Below are 19096 nucleotides of genomic sequence, written 5' to 3' on the forward strand. Positions count from 1 at the left end.
TGTTTTTTGGGTTTTTTTTTTGTTTGTTTGTTTGTTTTTTGTTTTTTAAAGAAAAAAAGTAAAAAGTTTATTTCTCAACTTAAGGTATACAAAAATACTCTGAAATCTCCTTGAGAGAATACAATGGGAACTTAAAAGCAACTTAAAAGCATAAAGACTTGAAAAAAATTTACTGCCTCTTCATTTGCAAGCCAAAAAACAAGTCAAGAGAAATAGTAGTGAATCACATTAGGGGAACATGCATTTTAAATTTCCTCACATTGTAGGTAGAATTTTCTGCGAACATGATTTTTTTCCATTTCATTGTAAACACTAAATATATGTTGTATAGTTGCCTTTTTGCTTCCTTTTTACCTAAAGGATTAGTTTTGTACTTTTTCCTTCTGCCATTCCTCATGTATTTTTGAGTTTGGGTAGGAAGCAGTAGCTCAGGAACATCTTGTTAATGATAAATTGACTTAGTTTTAGGTGTTTGTTTCATATGGTTCTCTAGAGATTATTTCTCACATTCCCTTTAACTATTTTGGAGGTAATAGGACGAAAAATACAATAAAACTTCATTCAAAAGCGTAAATTGAGTTTCAACATTTATCTTACTATGTGTGCTAGATAAGTAGATCCCTCTGAAAGTAATGCCTCCTATTTATTTCTGTGGAAACTACAACAGATACAAAGGGGCAATAACACTGATATAGAAATTTCTCAGCTATAAAACACTGATTTTCAACACAGTCACCACCATTACCTCTGCATTTTCACCAGTGATGAACAGGAGCACCACCCACTGCTTCACTGCGCAGACATCCACTGTTTGGTCTCCACAAATGGTCAGCAAACACTGATGAATGTCAGTGGGTGCCATTTTTTCCACGTGGAGGAATTCAGTTCTGCGACTTTCTTCATATGCACTTCCATGCCAGATGCCATTTTGTCAGACTGCCTCTCTGCTGCCATCTGTCACACAGCAGCAGCATGAAATGTTGATGAAATATTGGTGGGAAGGTTTGACCTCTACTGCCGTACCACCACCACCCGCCTCTGATGCTGTGGGCCAACACAAGCTGCTGCTTTCGGAGCAGCCCTCATATGATTTGTTTGCAATGGGCAGTGCACGTGTCTTTTTTTAGAGAGAGAGAAAAAAAAGACAATTTGTTTGGTAAAAATTAAAACATAAAAATTAGAAATGTAGTAAAAATTAAAACGCAGTAATCCACTGAAGTGTGGTACAGTATTTGTGTCAGAGTGCTAATTTAAGATGAAGACATACATTTTGATTTTTACTTTTTTATATAATTTTATCAATGAGTTTCATATAATCCATTTCCTTCTTTTGAAGAAAAATAAACTTACAGCATGAAGTAGTAGTTAATTTTAATGTAGGTGAAGGAAGTTGTCAATGATAATTTTGACAAGTTTTATAGTTCAGAGAGGGAATTGCATGTATATAATATCTATCTGCAGCAGACCTGCTACAGTTATATATATGGAAAAAAATCCTAATGATGAATCTTAATAAAGTGTATTTGTGACTTTTTTTCACTTTCATACAGTTAATTGGGAAGAGTGGTCAGATAGCAGTTTCTGGAGTCTTTATTAGATAACTCTTTTTTTTGTTCCCTACCTCAGTTTTTGTATAATCAGTACACAGGGAGCACCCATTCACCCTAAACTTCAGTCAGGGTTTGAGAATCACGTGGCATCACTGCTGCTACACAAATGATTGATTGGATGTTTTGGTAGCAAATACTTGCTTTGTTTGCCTGCATGCAAACACATTACTTCCAAAGTGAGATTACCTGGATTAATTTGAAGCATATTTAGTAATGGTTGTTAGCATGCAATAGTAATGGAGTCTTTCTCCCTCGATAAGAGGAGGTTGTTATGTTTTATTTTGAGGAAGAAATAGGAATTAAAGCTTGCTTCCAAAACTAGCTAATCCAACTGGATTCAGACAGCAATCAGTTCTGCTGCCTGTGAAGGTGCAGTTTACTCATAAATTATCTGTTTTAGTGAATCCAGACTGATCTGAATCCCAGACACGTCATTCTGATGAGCCTTTGAAATGAGGTAATTATAAGTCTCATTGTTCCTTTAGTTGGTTCAGAGAAAAACAGATTTTGATCTATTACATATTCTCTCTTTTATAGACAGGAATCTTCACAAAACCAGAGGAATTTCTGTAATGTTTTTGTTTCCAGTGCTGCTTCTGTTTTTGTTTAGTCATTCATTTTCATGTAAGAAGTTGGATTTAATTGATAAGATTGTGTACAGATATCTCCAGATGAATATGAAACAGACTGATATGCTGTTTTTAAGCATCTCTGTGCTGCATTAACTCCACGCTGTAAGGGTTTTGCTGGCCATTAGCAGGAGCCGGGAAAGATCTCCTATGTTTGTTTTGGGTTTACATTTCAGTGAGGCAATGAAGATAAAATGTAGGGCATAGTTTGCTACATTTAATTAGAAGATGCTGAAAACTGTTTTCTGACCTCTGTTGCACTGAGGATGTGTGAAGTAAATGGGAGAGAATCCTCTGAATTAATTATTCAGTGAGAGGAGGAGTCTCTGCAAGAGAATAGTCCCTATTATCTAAAGAGTCACTTCCACTTAAATGCAACTTGAAATTGACAGAAAATAGTTTTGTTAACAATATGTGAGAGACTTTACATGATCTATGTTTACTGTTGCATCAACGGTAAGTAATCTATCAGTTCATGTCACAAAACCAAACGTGCATTTTGCTGAAAGCTGTAACAATTGTTTTCAGTCATTTGACAACGGATGTAGGCTGCTGTGTGATGAACTGTGTGCAGTCTCATCTGTCTTCAGCCTTTTGGACAGGCAAAAAATAAAAGGTGGGTAGGGAGGAAGTAAAATGATTAAAAAGTGGACATGGTCATTTTTCTTCAGGACAAGAACAAAGCGTTGCGAGAACTTTAACAATTACTTGCCATTATTTCTACTCTCACACCAGCACTTGTTGGCCAAGGCACCCACATCTTTGACTGTGAAGTGCCCCAGCCTAGTGGTTCTTCTGCATGTGAGTAGAACAGATACTGTCTTAACTGGATTCAGTACATTGGAGCTGAGCATCTTGGTACCTGTTTTGTAAGTGCTATTGGGGAATCACAGAAGAGAGGACATGATGATATTTTCTTTTTGTAATTATACGGTGTGTTAGTATTTCCCAAAGAAGTGGAAATAGGAGGTTCGGTTGTACCTCCCAGGAGGATATCCACACAAGTAGCTGATTTTCAGGTTAATGGTAGCATCTAGATTGGTTTGTTTTTACATTAAATTCTTCCTATTCTTGGTTTCCATTTTAGAAAGTTTGTGCAGATACGGTATGGAAATCTTTTGATAAAGGAACAAGGAAAATGTTTTCCCCTTTATTAAAAACAAAACAAAAACAGGATTATGACTTGACTATAAAATCAATATTCAGAAACCATACATAACAGCAGTTTCTTCTGAAATGAATTGCCTATGATGAATTCTTAGGTGTTCATGGGGTGTGTGGAACTTTAAAATAAAACTGTTAAATATAAATTATATTAAAATGTTATTAATAGCATCAATAATAATATTAAAATACTATAATTAATTATAAATTATACATATGCATATATATGCATAAACTAAAGATATAAACTAAATATATAAACTAAAATATTTATATTAAAATATATTTTTGTGGAAATCTGTATTTTCACAAAGCAGTTTTCAGACCACTGTGTCAGCAATTTGAAGTTGTGGACTTGCATGATGCCCACAGCCAAGAGCAGGAAGGTCATTGCTTTAAATTTACACCTATGTTCTTGGTCTTTAGGATGTTCTCCAGAGAAAGCTCATAGTTCATCTCATTTGCAAACAAAGAGTTAAAATAGATTGTATGGTTTATGACTTAGAAAGGTACGATAAAGGAAGACTAAGATCACAGACTGGTGTATAAATGTCTAAAAATAGGTGAGATGGTGCCCATCAACAGTAACCAGTTCATCTCTGCTAACTGTAGCTGCATCCTTGAGCTCTCCAGCAAACTTTCTAAGAAGGTCTGTTGCTTTTTCTGAATGTCACTATTCTAAAGTAAATGCTTTGGTATTTAAATATAAATTTGGTATTTAAATTCAAAATTTAAATGCTTTGGTATTGTTCTAGCCATGTTTTAACTGTGTATGTAGTCTGCTGGAAACTGAGTGAAGAAAAAACTTTTACATTGCTGTTTTTCATCTTTACTAGGAAACACGGTTAGATGACTATCATCACGTTGCAGTGGCTCTTGGGAAACAGGAGGGATTTGGACAGCAACATACTGATGTAAGAAATCACAAAGTGTTTGCAGGTCTTGGTATCTTGGTAACTAGTTACTTGAACATAAGCTTAGCATGATGCTTTAGATAAAATAAGACCTCATCTCAGATCTAGGGCCAAGGAGAAGAAAGCTTATCTTAACTGCAGTATTAGTCAGATTGTTGGAGGACTGTTACATTTAGTCTATTTGTGCCTATTTGAGAAACAGGCTGGAAGGGAGAAATGGTTTCAGAAGACAGCAGCTGATGATGTTAAATCTACAATGTATGTGCTACAGCATTCACTCTGTTTATTCAAGAGATGATTCAGTGATTTCTATTACAGCCTGCTAGACTCAAGTTGGAAAGGTGGATTTAGTAGGTGCAAAAGGATACTGAAACTAATCTGAACTACTGAACTGTTGCACCAGCTCCCATTGTAATGGGAGACCATCACTGCACGTATCCAACAGCAGATCCAGCTCTCAAAAACCATTAGGACAGTTCTTGAGACAAGCAATAACAACCAACAGATTGGAAGAACAGCAGCATTAATCTTCATTCTGCATGGTCTCTTTATGGAGTGAGGCAGCAAAGCTACTTAAAAGCTTTTTGGGAATTTCTTTATAATTTAGCAAAGACTTGGGCCATTAAAATAGCAGCAGAAGTCGAATTTGAAGCAGATTGAGAAATCATAGCCAAAATAGCCAGAGAATCAGCAAAGGAAAGGGTGACAAATAACCAGGTTTGTCTGTGACATTTCAGTTGCTCACAAGAAAATGGATCTGTTGTTATCCATTATGTAGCTACAAAGACTGTAGCAGGAGCTACCAAAAATACCTGCTAATGGATGAAAGTGGTTTTAAAATCTGTGTCTGTGTTCCTTGATAGCACAGTGAGGCAGATCTTTTAGCTTGTGTTGGTTAGATTCAAAAAAAACAGATAGAAACTACATTTTAGGATATACTCTGTCACATGTTATTTAGGAAAATGCATGCATTCTGTTTGACAGTATGTTTATCATGCAAGCATACTACAGAAACCAGGATTAGTTGCTGACTGTGGCTATCGCTGTCAGGCACCTTAGAATTATTACAAAAGGAACAGATGTGGTATATATTGGGAGTTATGATGCAAAGTATTTGAATCAAGAAAAGTCTCTAAGGCATGCTTGCTCACTAACTAAATTTATAAAGACCTAAATTTCATTAGCACGGTCCACTGAAAATAGGAAATATTGAGTAGCACAAGTGGCATTCTCTGACTCCTCGCTATGATAATGAAGTAAGAATTTCTATACATTTGTGTTCCTTTTTCAGGATGCTTTTTAACAGTAATATGGAAGAAATAAATTTGGCCTTATTTTCTGTGGAAACAGTTAAAAGGGATTCCATCTGTTGTTAAATATGTTGAGTGGAGAGGGTGTTCTTCATCTTTGTTTAGAGAGATTGAACATGTAGACAGTATTTAGAAGAACAGCTTACAGCCTCTATCAGATCATGCAACTGTACTTTTAACCCTCCTGGAATTACACTTGCAGGTAGCACACAGCAGGCTATACAGCAAGAGAACAAGCCTATTTTTCTTTGAGATGCATTTTAACTAATGCAGAAACTGTGACACACTTATCTCCAATATCTGAGTTTGCATTTAATCTGGATTTAACTATGGGAATCATAGCTTGATTGTTAATGCTTTTGTCCCTATGAGTTTCTGTGAGGAGACTGAGTGCACGCAGAGGAGTATGAGTAGACATTCCTCCATTGGTAAATCCTGATGCTACCATCTCAAATAATTATGTGTGATGTAGAATGTAATAGTTTGTTTTTTGTTTTTTTCTGAGCAGTCATTCTGTGGTGATTATAGGATTCTTTGTCCCTAGCATTCTCAGTTTTCTGAACTGAATCAAAGCAGAACTTACTTCTTCTGCACACCCTGTTACATGCTTCTGTTAGTCGATATAGAGCCTAAATTAGCAACAGTGACACTGGTTTTAACTGGAATGTTTTTTCTTCAGAAAGCAATGTGTAGTTTCAACTTTTCAGGATAAGTTGCAGGAAGAAAATGGAGATTTCCTGTTTCATGAAAAATTAATATCTGTTTTCCTTAGGTATCTTCCATGCAGCCTCATCAACCACAGTTTACATTACTGACTTTCGAAGATTTAGTTGCACCTGGAATTCCAATTACATCTGAGGATTCTGCATATTGGGATAATTTTTGTTCTAAACAAGAGAGTCCAATGAAACAGAGTTCAGATTCAAGATGAGAATGCTTAGAAAGAAAGGATCGTAAGAATACATGTAAATATGTAAATAAAACTGTTCTCTCGTATTTTATGTATTTTCCTTTAAGTCTGGTATTCACCTTTTCAAACTTGACATTTTTCTGTCAGTATTTAAGAAGATGGTGTGCTTCCTCGCAGAAGGAATTCTGAGCGAAAAGTCTAAGCTGACCACATGGATTTTTGATTCTCCATGCCTTTCGCCTCATACTTTAGTAGTTACCCTTAGCAGTAACAGGAAGCAGAGCTTCAGTAATGTTGTCAGTCAGTCAGCAAGAGCTTAACAAGTGGAAGTGTTTCTGTGTTTTATTTCTGCTGGACTTAATGTCGACTCTTATCTTAAAAAAAAAAATCACAATTTTATACAGCAATGAAGTGAATAAAGGAGAGGAATTGGTAAAAGTCCTATTGCTGCTACTGCATGGCACAAGTGTTGTACAAGATTTGAGGTTTAGTTGTGTAAAAACAAACTGAAAAAGTGTGAGTTGTGCTCTTGGAACTAAACCTGCGTAAAATTATTTTGAGATGGAAACTTAACATAAAAGTATTGCATATCCTTGTCACTTAAAACCTTACTTAAAGCTTTTTGTATCTAATAGAAGTTTTGATGTTTTTACTTCCTTTTTGCGTTTTGTTGGTTTTTTGTTTTGTTGTTTTTTTGTTTTGTTTTGCTTTTTACATTGACTGTTTGCCATACAGTGGTTATATTTCCCAGGCTTGCACTTACAGGTTCACAACCCTAGAAACTAAGTCCTGTGGAGGAAATAATACAAAAAATTGCTTGTTTTTCTTCCTTTTTTTTTTTTTTTTTTTTTTTTTTTTTTCCCCCAACATACTAAACAGATTGAGTTTCATACTCCATGGAACAATTTTCATAGCTCTGAGGTGTTCATTTCTGTCCTACAGTTTAACATAACTCTTCTGTGAATTTAGATTTGTGCAAAATTTGGCTACTCTGTTCTGACTAAAGGCAAATATATTTGTTGTAAAGCTGTGCCATATTATGAAGACAAATACAAAATTTAGATAAGGATGTAAGGTTTTAAGGTTTCACTGTAGATAATCTTGAATTCAGATATGCTGATAAACTTTTCTAGTTCTGCTAGTTTGGGTTAATAATTTTGTATCCATTTTAATGAATCTCTCATTTTGCATGCTAATCATGGTTTTTGTTTGGTGAGCTTTTTTTCTTTTTTTCTGTAAAACCACAAATCATTGATAGCTGTGAATTTTCTCTCCAGACTCCACAGGGGTTAAATTAGATGTTCAGCAACTTCAAATTTGAAATTGTTGGAAATATAGAATAATTTATAGAGGTAGAATAATTAGCAGTCAAACATTTCAGATGGGATTCAAAAATGAAATATAACTTGCACTAAATAACTAGAATTCCTTGGAGATCAGAAAAGGCTATGCAGAGGGTATGTGCCCACGTCATTTCCTGCTATGGGATATTTTTAACCACTTCAGTTGACTTAATTTTATTCTGTCCTATCTGAAGTGTTCTATAATCCAGCTGTGCAAGCATGTAAAGGTGTTTAAGAGCAGGGATAACCAGAACTATTGCCAAGCTGAAAGAATGGACATGGCTTCAGAAGCCCGGAGAAGAAGAAGGACTGTTTGAAATAAGAGGGTCTGGAAAGAACTGAGCTTCACTACTGCCTGCTTGTTTACTGCTCCAGTTTGTGCCAGTCCTCACCAGTCCCTGAGGCTGCCAGCAGTTGCAGCTGTATGAGACAGTTTAAATTACCATCTGGTTTCTAATTTAATTCTAATTTCTAGACGGAATCATCCATGAAGTTGCAGTTCTTCATAGTAATTTTTTCCTATGTATTTCATTTATACTGAGCTACTTGAAATCTCTTTTAACCTTAAGTAGGTTAAGATTAGGTGATGATGGTGTCTTGTGAAAAGCCACTTGGGTCAGGTTGCTTTGTGCCAGTGCAAACTGACAGTTTTTACACTTGTATTTAGCAGCGTGGAAAAGAGCAGCTGTGTAGCCGTGGAATTTACATGCTGCTAAAAGACCATCTAGATGCTCTGACATCAGAATGCCTTTCTGAACATCTGTCTGTCACAAATGCAGATATTAAAATAAATGTAGATATTATGTCCAAGTAGAGCTGTGTGATTATATTAATTCCAGGTTCTTTGGCCTCCAGCATCACATTTCCCATTATATAAAAATTGAGCCCTGTGTCCATACATGGTTATTACACTGTCTCCCTTGTGTTTCCTCAGAGTATGGTTCTTAATGCCTACAGAGTATGCATGCTGCTTTTAGAAATACTGGTCAAACAGAGCCATAACTTTTCTCTCTACCTCAGAGTGTTTTCCCCAACTCAGTGCAGGTAAGATGACCTTTACTGGTCTCCATCACTGTTCTGTCTGCAAGAAATTTCCCAATTACATCCAGAAATTCTCCAGCCTTCAGATCCCTTCTCCAGAGCACCCTTCCCTCATCTCTTGTTTCATCCACACTGCCCTAAATGTGACCACACCACATAACTTGGAGTCTGAAATGTAAGAAGTTGCAAAAACAGGCTCTGCTCAGCATGAGCCCTTCCCAGCAGGTGCTGCAGCTGGGTTGTTTTTTCTTCTATGGAATGGGATTGACCAGCTCCCTGCAGAAGTAGAGGTTCAGTCTTTGATCATATACTGCCTTTGACTACAGATCAAGCTCATGCTTCTGAGGAATTAGTAGTGTCTGACCAATAAATAGTTTAACAAATAAATACACAAAAGTCCTTTTAAGCTCATCTGTGTGAGACAAGCAAAGTACTTGAGATTGTGTTGTTACAAGGAACTTCTGGTGTAAGGACTCAGACTTCCCACCAGTATCTCTATGGTGCTCCCTCATCTTCTCTCCCCTATGTGCTTCTCCACATGGAGAACTTTGAACATTGCTGTATGCTCAGCATAAAACATGGCTGTTCAATTTGATTTTTCAGTTTTGCTCTTTAATGAATAGATTGTTAGAAACAGATGAATGTGCTTAGCTTGGACGTATTACCATCTTCTAAATCTTCATGCATCTTGCTTAAACAGTGTTGGAGTGGAATAGGAGCTTCAACTGTCAAAACTTCAAGACAAATTGCAGTTATGTGTGACAAGAGACTTGTGACATCTGATGTTAAAATATGTAGTTTTGAAAAGTGGATTATATGAATTCATTCAGGCTTTCACAAAGTCTGTAAAAAATATGCAAAATATACATTGTACTGTACTGTGGAATCATAAGGCATTGATGTTAATCAAACCTTCTAGGTCTTAGTCGGGCAAGAAATGGTAGGTGTATCAACAGAGGTGGTATAAATTTGATAGTAATTTATAGGTTCTTGGTAGCACCCCGTCAGCAATTCAACTCTAACATTTACCTTTACCTTAAGCACTGAAGTAAAAACACGATGTGAAAAGAAATGCAAGATAAGAAGGAAAAGCAGCTCTTCACATGTGCATAGATATAGGGGTTTTTTGGAGCTTTACAAGACCACAGTTCTACATTTAACAAAGAATATGAGCAGTGTTTGGTCAGTACTGTTAGAGCCTAGTTTAAACAGTGATTAACACTCCTCTTAACAGTTGTCTGCCAGTGGCTCGACATGGTGCTTTCCTGTATTTGTGATGCTGAGCATGTTTATCCAGAGAAAAGATGTTGCTGTACGCTGTATAGAAAATGTAGGTACAAAAACAAACTCTTGAGTTCTTCACAAGAAAGCTAATATTTTATTATTTTTTGAAATAATTTTTGTAGCCTGTCATGGTATCCTTGTGCTATACCTACAATTGTGTTGGGGTTGTTGTTGTGGGATTTGTTTGTTTGTTTTAAAGCTACATGCAAAGGATGAGTCCTGTTTCTACTAAAATGGAGTTTAATTCCTTTATGGTAATAAAAAGTGCATTATTTTAAAGTTTTGATCCTATTTTGTGTTGCCAGTTTATGGCATTTCTTTTGAGTTCTTTTTTTTTCCTCTCACTATTTAGGTATAGATGTAGATAGTAATACTGAAACATTTGTCTTTTGTTATTTCTAAAAGAATTTAGAAGAACCAAAAACTGTATGCTCCTAGAGATGTCCTTCAGTCATAACATGAAGGTCTGGACCAGCTGCCTGTTCCACGGCAGTCTTAGAAGGCAAGGTATGCTCAACTCTTTCTTTCAGGACAAGGAGACTCCCTACCTTATTCCTGCAATTTTGATTTAATTAAATGCAACCTTGTTTCTTGACACAAACTATAACAATGTTATCATGTTCTAGTTACAGAGAGGGTACATGCAAGGAAGTGTCTAAAGAATTTTGAAACAACGTTGTGGAACAGAGAAGTTATTGGTGTTGTGGTAAGATCTCATTGTCACTCCCTTCCATGGAAAATCTTGGAAAATTATTTCGGATTTATAGATTAAGGAGAAAATAATGAATATTTTTAGACATATCAGCTCCATCCTGTTTCCTTATGCGTTGTCTGAGCTTGTGCTGTGCCCTTGGTCCCACAGCCTCTCCAACACACATGGCTCAAGGACATTTCACTGCAACGGCTTTTAATCAGCTGCTCCCAGTGTGGAAAGCTCTTACAGACAGAGAGATGCCCCAGAGCCAACAAGCAAATGTTTTGGTGTCATTTCCAGAAAGTGGTCCAGTATTCCCCCAGTAAATTCATGGAAAAGTCAAATAAAATAATTATACGTTAAAACTGTAAATGATAGGAGGAAACAAATGTGAAAGACAAGATGAAAGTGTAGTAATGCTAACATTTCACTCATGAAAAGAAGTTCTTAGTTCTGTTTTGCTAAAAAGTTTTAAAGCAGCTGAAGTTATTTCAATCAGTTTTTCAGTCAATCAGTAATATAAATATTTGTGTGATTTTTTTATTTTCTTTTTAAAAGCATGCTTCTGGAGTTCCTGTTAAGGTTTTCAAACTAGCAAGTTTCTGTTGTCATGGCTTAAGATTTCCAGCCTTGGTTCAGTGTTCTAAAAAATTACTTTCCTTTAATCTTGCAGTAGGTGGGATTTCACTCAAGTGACCAGTCACATCCAATTTATCCAGGGAAATCTCTGATAACAGACAGAAAGCAGAAACTTGGGCTGACCTTGAATTCACATATAGGTTAACCACTCTCCCTTTTTTCTGCTCAAGTCTGCATCCAGGATCCTCTTAGCTGCCCAGGTAGGGTGTGCTTCTTCCCTTCCCACTGGGACCACAGTACTAGGGGATGATGGAGACCACGGTGACACAGGGTGTCTCAGATGTCCTCTCACAAATACAGAGCAGAAGCATGAGCCTGATAGTGCAGCACTTCAGTGGTCAATTGGTTGTTCAACACAGTCGTGTTTGGGTCAGAAGTGCAGAGTGCACACCTGTGTTGTAGCAGATCTGAAGTTTCCTCATTATTTCTTGAACTGCATTAAACTTACATAATGTTGCCACATATTAGACTCTCAATTGCCTGACTGGTAGTTAGTTTTGTTTTTTTTTTCCTACATCTTATAATGTGAGCTGGAAGTCGTTGCAACAGAATATCACAGAATGGTTGGGGTTGGAAGAGCCGGCTGTGTCCCTCAGGCCCAAGCCTTGCTCCGGTAGGGGCACCCAGAGCAGGATGCCCAGGGCCACATCCAAGTGTCATTGGAAGATCTCCAAGGAGGAAATCCCACAGCTTCTGAGCAGCCTGCCCCTGCTCCATCACCTGCACAGCACAGCAGTGCTCCTGGTGGTCAAAGGGAACCTCCTGTGTGCCAGTTTGTGCCCATTGCTTCTTATTTTAAAGCTATGCAGGTGAGCATCCCCTCCTTATAATCCTGCATTGTAATCAGATAATGCAGAAAGATATATTCTTTCCTTTTTAGAAGGCTGCAAACAAGAAAGAGGTTTTTTTCTTTTTAATTTGTCCCTCAGGCAGAGTATATTAGGATTGGTGCAATTTAATTTGTGGGGATGCAGATATGCAGCAGCTAACAGTTTGACCTAATATACTTAATTTAGGTTAGGACTCAAATCATAACCGTATATTTGCTGATGTCTTTATTACTGAGTAAACTTTATTTTGGTCAGTAGAAAATTAGTCTGAGTACAGTTCTGCATCATAGGCTTCATTGGGATTGGCATGTTTTGGAAAAATGCTAAAGAAATGCATTTAAACCTCAGGTGGGAGATTACTTTAGTCACTATGACTACAACAAAAATTGGTAGGCATTACAGCTTTAGATCCATTTCACGGGAGGTACTGAAGTTTTTCAAAGGCGTTATGAGTTTCTAAAATGTTTGAAACATTTTGGAAAATTACACAATTAAAGGTAATGCCTTCCTTGTTTAGACTTGCTTAGAAGAAAAATTAAAGAGTGTTAGTCTTCTGGCAGCATTATGAAGCTCAATTTCCCAGCAGTGCTTTAAGAGGCAGGGCATTTCACCAAATTATGGCTGTCACTAGACATTCTGAGTTGGCCATCTGTAGCTAATTAAATCTCTTCTATCCTTCCACTGCTTCTACCCCATGAATTTGCTAATAGCTGCTTCTCATCAATGCTTGCAATTTCTGTCACAGTACCAAAAGTATCATTGGTTGTGATTTTGAGGTATAGTACCTGAATAAGCAGTGCAGAAGGGGCTGGGAAGTGCAAAAAGACAAACAAAAGCATAAACGATCTTTATAAATATGGTAATAGGCTTTATGTATCTTTACATGGTACATATTGGATGCTGTCTATGTAATGTATTATAGCAATGTCATACATTGCTTATAATGTTATTAGAGAATTTTAGAAGTGTGTAGCGTGTATTTCGAGTTTTACATATATGTGTGTATATGTATATAAATATACATACATGCCATGTTAGAGTATCTTATCTTTGACTGCTTTTCTCTCTGCAGTTTGGATAAGCATATGTACCTATATGTAGTTTGAAGAAAAAAAATGTTATTTTTCATCATAGTGTCTGCTATATTGAAAGTACTAATTCAGATTTACTTGAGTTTGCATTTGGAACAATTCACAAGCAAAAATCTGGAACTGCTAGTTGGAAAACATTTTCCCTTGAATTAAATATCTGTATTTTGTCAGCTCCAGCAGCGGCGTTTCCTGTAATGTACCGCACTTGCAGTCAGGTGATGCTCAGCCCATGTGTCAGCTGTTGCACTCCTCACCCTTGCTGAGTGCTTTTGTGACAGGTGAAGGGAGCTGCCTGTTCAGTGGGTCACTGCTCTCTTTGTAGGAGAAATGGAATTTTCCTGCATGTATTCAGTTCCAATACTGCATAGTGAATACAATAATATTCTTAGTGAGCAGCGCTTGCTGCCTGCATAAAGGCATTTTGTTACTCTTGTGACTTATGTGATTACAGTTAATTAGCTACCTGTAGCATGCTATGAAAATGTATTGGATTAATTTTGTTTGGTACAACTGAGTGTGATTGAAGGTTGTACTTCAGCTGTGTGCTTGGTTCTGCCCTAATTAAAATTCTCATGTGGGGGAGAACAGAGTCTTAGACAGACACTGATATTTCTGATATCATAGTTTCAGCCTAATTGCTTATTATGATGTTTAAATGATGGGCCTTGTTGATTTAACATGTTTTCCCTGAAGTACAATGGAATATTTATTTGCATTTGAATTGTGGCAGTCAGACAGCTCCCACCTGCAGAAATGACTGCTGTTTCACTTCCACCTTTCAGGATTAAAGCGGCAATAGCAAAGTGCTCATCGCAGTGGGAGTACATGGGTTTCATTTGGCTTGGGTGAAGCCAGACGTGCTGGCTAAGGGACTATGAAGTGTCCGCCATGGAAATGCATTCATACAGTCTCCTGAAATAGATCTTCAGTGGAGAGGGAAGAAAGTAATGCTGGATGAAGACTACCAAAGTAGTGAAAAAAATCTTGTATGTGTCAGGAATCCATGTATATATATATATATATATATATGTATGTATGTATGTATATACATATATGCATCTGACTGGGGAACTTCAGAAACAATGTGATTGATAGAACTGATAGAATGTCTTTTGGTTTCATTTTGTGGCATGACAACTTAAAGTTGACTGAATTCTCCCAACTTTGTACAAATAGCTTTTAGAAGCAAAAATGCAACTGCATATAAATGTTAGTGTGTTTATGCAAATGTGTCTGTTTCAGTCATACTGTATATTTTAACTTGTTCTTAGTCTACAGTGAATTAATCACTGAAAAGTATCAAGGAGTTGCTATAGATAAGTAGCATATGCATAAATGCAAACATACACATCACATGTGCATATAAATGCATATACGTGTATGTACTGCATATATGTAGATATATGGAGCAGGTCCAGAGGAGGGTACTAAGATGATCAGAGGGTTGGAGCACCTCTCCTATGGAGAAAGGTTGAGGTAGCTTGGTTTGTTTAGCTTGGAGAAGGCTCCAGGGAGACCTCATTGTAGCCTTCCAGTACTTGAAGGGAGCTTATAAACAGGAGGGGAACAGCTGTTTACAAGGGTGGACAGTGATAGGACAAGGGGGAATGGTTTTAAACTGAGACAGGGGAGGTTTAGGTCAGATATTAGGAGGAAGTTTTTCACTCAGAGGGTGGTGATGCACTGGAACAGGTTGCCCAAGGAGGCTGTGGATGCCCCATCCCTGGAGGCATTCAAGGTCAGGCTGGATGTGGCTCTGGGCAGCCTGGTCTTGTGGTTGGTGACTCTGCACATAGCAGAGAGATTGAAACTAGATGATCATTGTGGTCCTTTTCAACTCAGGCCTTTCTATGTTCTATGATATATAGATATGTGTATGTATATATTATACACATAGCTATCTTTAAAACAACTGGAAACTGACCCTATCTTCATTAACCCAATAACCTGGACATGCAAGAAGAAAGCTTCATATGCTAAAAATGGTACAAAGGCTTTTGGCTGATGCAAGAGACAACTTGAGGTCTGGCAGTGAGGGAAATCAAAAACAGGAAAAGGAGCAGATTCAGACATAATAGTTACTGATAGGTTTTTTAAATCAAAAATACATGAATTCTAAAAATGTGAACAGAAGTGAATATGGTAAAATACCATTTCTATGTCATTTTATGATTGGTAATTTGCATAAGACAAATTAACAACAGGAACCAAGAAACAGACTGCATTGAATTTATTTTGCTTTAGCTGAGAGCTTTAAATGCTGTTCTAGCTTGATGTTGAGTGTGATAGAGGAAAACCAGTGGTATCATTACAGGGCATGCTTGAAATAGACTTAACTTTCTAACAAGTCTAGAAAAGATTAAGTTCCCAGATGGAACTGTTTCCGAAAACAAATGCTTCTGAAGAAGACTCTTTACAGCATAGTTCAGCAGGTAGTAAAATAAAATATATGTATATTGGTTGCAAAGATCAAGCATACCTTTTAACAGTGATCCGGATTGTGAATCACTCTTGTGAGCTCTTCCATCCCAAGATGCTGAGGATGAAAGTCTTTGGACTTGCATCCTTTCTTAAGCCTGCTCAAGAACATTCCCCAGCTCTAAGGAATCTCGTTCCAAGTGCAGGGTATGGATGCTGGGCCATGGCAGTATGCAGAGATTCCCTGATGGGTTTCAGAAGGATCTCAGAGAGCCCCGAATTGCCAGGGAAAATTTTTAAGAGGAGATCAGGGACTGCAAAACAGCCAAGCACCTCAGCTGGCATCAAACATGTCTTTGGAGGAAGAAACTTTTCTTCTTAAGGTAAGTATAACCTGATTGTATAAACAGTTGTTTATACTGTAGCTTTCACAATGAAAACCATTGCTGTAAGAGTTCAGGTTCCAAAATCAGACTCCTGTCTGTACATCCACTACCACCAAAAGCTTTTCTAATGGAAAGCAAAATTTCAGTATTTAAGGAAGTAGCTAGGAAAGAAGAATTGGGGAGTTGTCAGATTTTTGTAGTAAAACCTTTTTCTCCTCCAGATTATAACATCTAACATTTGAGTACCTCTAAAATTTATTTTCTTGTAATTCTGTATTGTTTTTGATATGGTACAATTCTAAGGTGGCCTTCTATTTTAATCAAGAAATAGCATATGGTTACATTTCAGCTGGACACTTGCTAATACATAAGCACCATTTGCACTTAGTCTGCCTGTGGCTGTACTTCTCATAATAAAATCACTTCTTGATGCCTCTGTTTCCCTTTGGTCTGCATCTTGTCAGCAGAAATTGCATGCCCCCTCTGAGAAAAAAACTGTCTCCCGGTACTTAGTACCATGGATGCCTGGTCCCAGCTGGAACCTCTTTGCATTACTCTTACACAAATAATATGGAAATAATTGAATCCCACCAGTGACAAACCTAATAATCAACTACAACAGCAGCTTCTTCAAACTCCGATGATGCTGTGCTTATACATGGGATCATTGTGCTGACACAAGACAGGCTTTGTTGTTTGACTGCTAATACAGGCACCTTGGTGTGGCTCCTGTGAGTGGAGACATGGCTTTTGGACTTGCATACTGGCAAGCTGGGATGTTCTGTGTAACCTGTAGGTGGTTTGGGGCTGAAATTTCTCAGTAGTTCCATGCCTTTCTACTTCTTCATTTGAATTACTAAGTCTGTAGTAGAGTTACCGAATATCTATGCCAGAAATGTTTATGCAGCAGGCAGCATGCCAAAGGCTTGATGATATCATAACTTAATTAAATGTGAGTGTATGTATGAATCTAAAAGATAATTCAGTAGAACTTAAGGTATATGGCCTCTGCTTACCATGCCTTCCTGCTTAGCCTACAATTTCTTGGCCAGATTATTTTTGTCTTCTGCAAAGACAAGAAGTCGTCTTTTTTATGATGCTGATTACATCCCAAGCTCCTTCACAAATACTACATTATCACAGCACATTCTCTAAGGACTTTTCTCCTCCTGATCATGTTCTTTTACCCTTTGCACTTTTGTTTCCCCCAAACAAACAGTGCTTCTATTCTTTCCTGATGTAATAAGTTTACATGGGACTTCCCAGATTTTTTCCTTCTCCTCTTCCTTTCTCCTGCACAGCCCTTATATCTCTCTTCAAACTATGTGCTCTCACTGAGGCTGATTTTTATTTATTTCTCCCAATCCTAGGTTTTCCTTCACCAGTCCCTTTGTCCTCATCAATCTCAGACAAGGCTGCCTGCTCATCTGCTCGCTGCAGAGGTGGGGAAGGCACCTCTGGTTGCACTGGCTGCAACCACGAGATGGTACTGTTCACGGGCAGGATGTCACCTGTCCAAATCCTTGCGGAGGTGGTGCCCCTCCTTCTTGAAGAGCAACATGACAGTGGGATTATGTTTCTAATTTGGTTCGTTAGAGATCTTCAGTGTATCCTCATGAGGCAGGAGCTGGCCTTAAAATCAAGTGAGAGGAGCCAGGATTTGTGCCTCAAATGTCTCTCTGGCATTGTAGAGTTAAAGCTTTGTGGACCTTACAATTACGCAGTCATACAATGGCTTGGATTGGGATGGACCTTAAAGACCACTGAGTTCCAATCCCCCTGCTGCGGGTAGTGTTGCCACCCACCAGATCAGGCTACCCAGGGCACATCCAACCTGGCCTTGAACATCTCCAGGAACTGGGTATCTATAACTTTAATAATACTCAAGAAGTCCATCTAGCATTCAGTGTTCTGTAGAAAAGCCATTTAATTCTTTATTCTCTATGCTAGGTTTCTTATTACTTTCTAATTTATTCTCCATTTGTGACTTTTAATTTTAAAAGATACCATTTAGGTTTAACTAGACCAATTTTCAGTAGTGCAATGTCACATCTTCTGCTCTTGATTTTGAAATGAATTTGAGGGTGTGATAAAAGCATATGAAGAACAGGTCACATAGATCAAGCTGGGCTGAGCAGCACTGAAAATGATTCTTTCAATACAAATTCATCCTTTATTTAGTTCTAGAATGCAGTTCTAATTTAAATTGATGCAAGAGAACACTTTTGTGATGTTATTGCCAAGCAGACTGCAAATGTAACTGAGGACATCTCAGCACAGCAACAGCAGCATGGGCAGACCTTTGCACCTAAGCTCTGCCTGCCAGTGATATCTGTGTTGGATTCTGCTACTTTTGGTTAAATAACAGCTCAAAACTTGTCAGGGCATCAATTTACATGCTTTGTGTTTTACATTCTGTCCTTGACATCAGGTAACATTTAATATTTGCTGTTTTGCAATCATGTATTCTGCTTATTGCTTTAGGGGTGTTCCCCTGATCTACTGCTTGTTGTAAACTGGCCCACATTTATTTTTCTTTTCCAAAAAAAAAACCAAAACCAAAACCAGAAACAAAAAAAACAAATGCCGTGACTCAGACAGTTAGCAAGCCAGAATCAGTCTAATTCCACTGAAGTGAAGGGAATATTGCATACTAAAACCAGCTTATAGTCTAGCCTAGTATTTCTGAAATAATGATCCCATTCAAAATCCACGCCTTGTCTGACGTTTTCAAGGCTAGGCCTGATTCGAGCATAGAAATACAAAGTATGTATTGCAAAACAAATGTTGCATAGAAAATAATGATTTAAGTGAAGTGGGGCATTGTGTTCAC

General features: G+C 37.5%; 1 protein-coding gene across 3 annotated transcripts in view; it reads left to right on the forward strand.

The window, feature by feature from the left end:
- The window catches only part of AASDHPPT (aminoadipate-semialdehyde dehydrogenase-phosphopantetheinyl transferase), a 35415-nt gene extending 16594 nt beyond the window's left edge, over window positions 1-18821 (forward strand). For 2 of the 3 annotated variants that reach the window (XM_052671261.1, XM_052671263.1), the window contains exons 5-6: window positions 4240-4317; window positions 6400-8693. In XM_052671261.1, the coding sequence (XP_052527221.1) occupies window positions 4240-4317; window positions 6400-6558 (237 nt within the window). In that variant the 3' untranslated portion in view covers window positions 6559-8693. Of the gene's footprint in view, window positions 1-4239; window positions 4318-6399; window positions 8694-17633 lie in introns of those variants that run through there. The other variant, XM_052671262.1, reaches the window with a different exon arrangement.
- Window positions 18822-19096: the final 275 nt, after the last annotated feature.

This window comes from Tympanuchus pallidicinctus, unplaced genomic scaffold, assembly GCF_026119805.1.
Source record: "Tympanuchus pallidicinctus isolate F22 unplaced genomic scaffold, pur_lepc_1.0 scaffold11, whole genome shotgun sequence".
Taxonomy (NCBI): domain Eukaryota; kingdom Metazoa; phylum Chordata; class Aves; order Galliformes; family Phasianidae; genus Tympanuchus; species Tympanuchus pallidicinctus.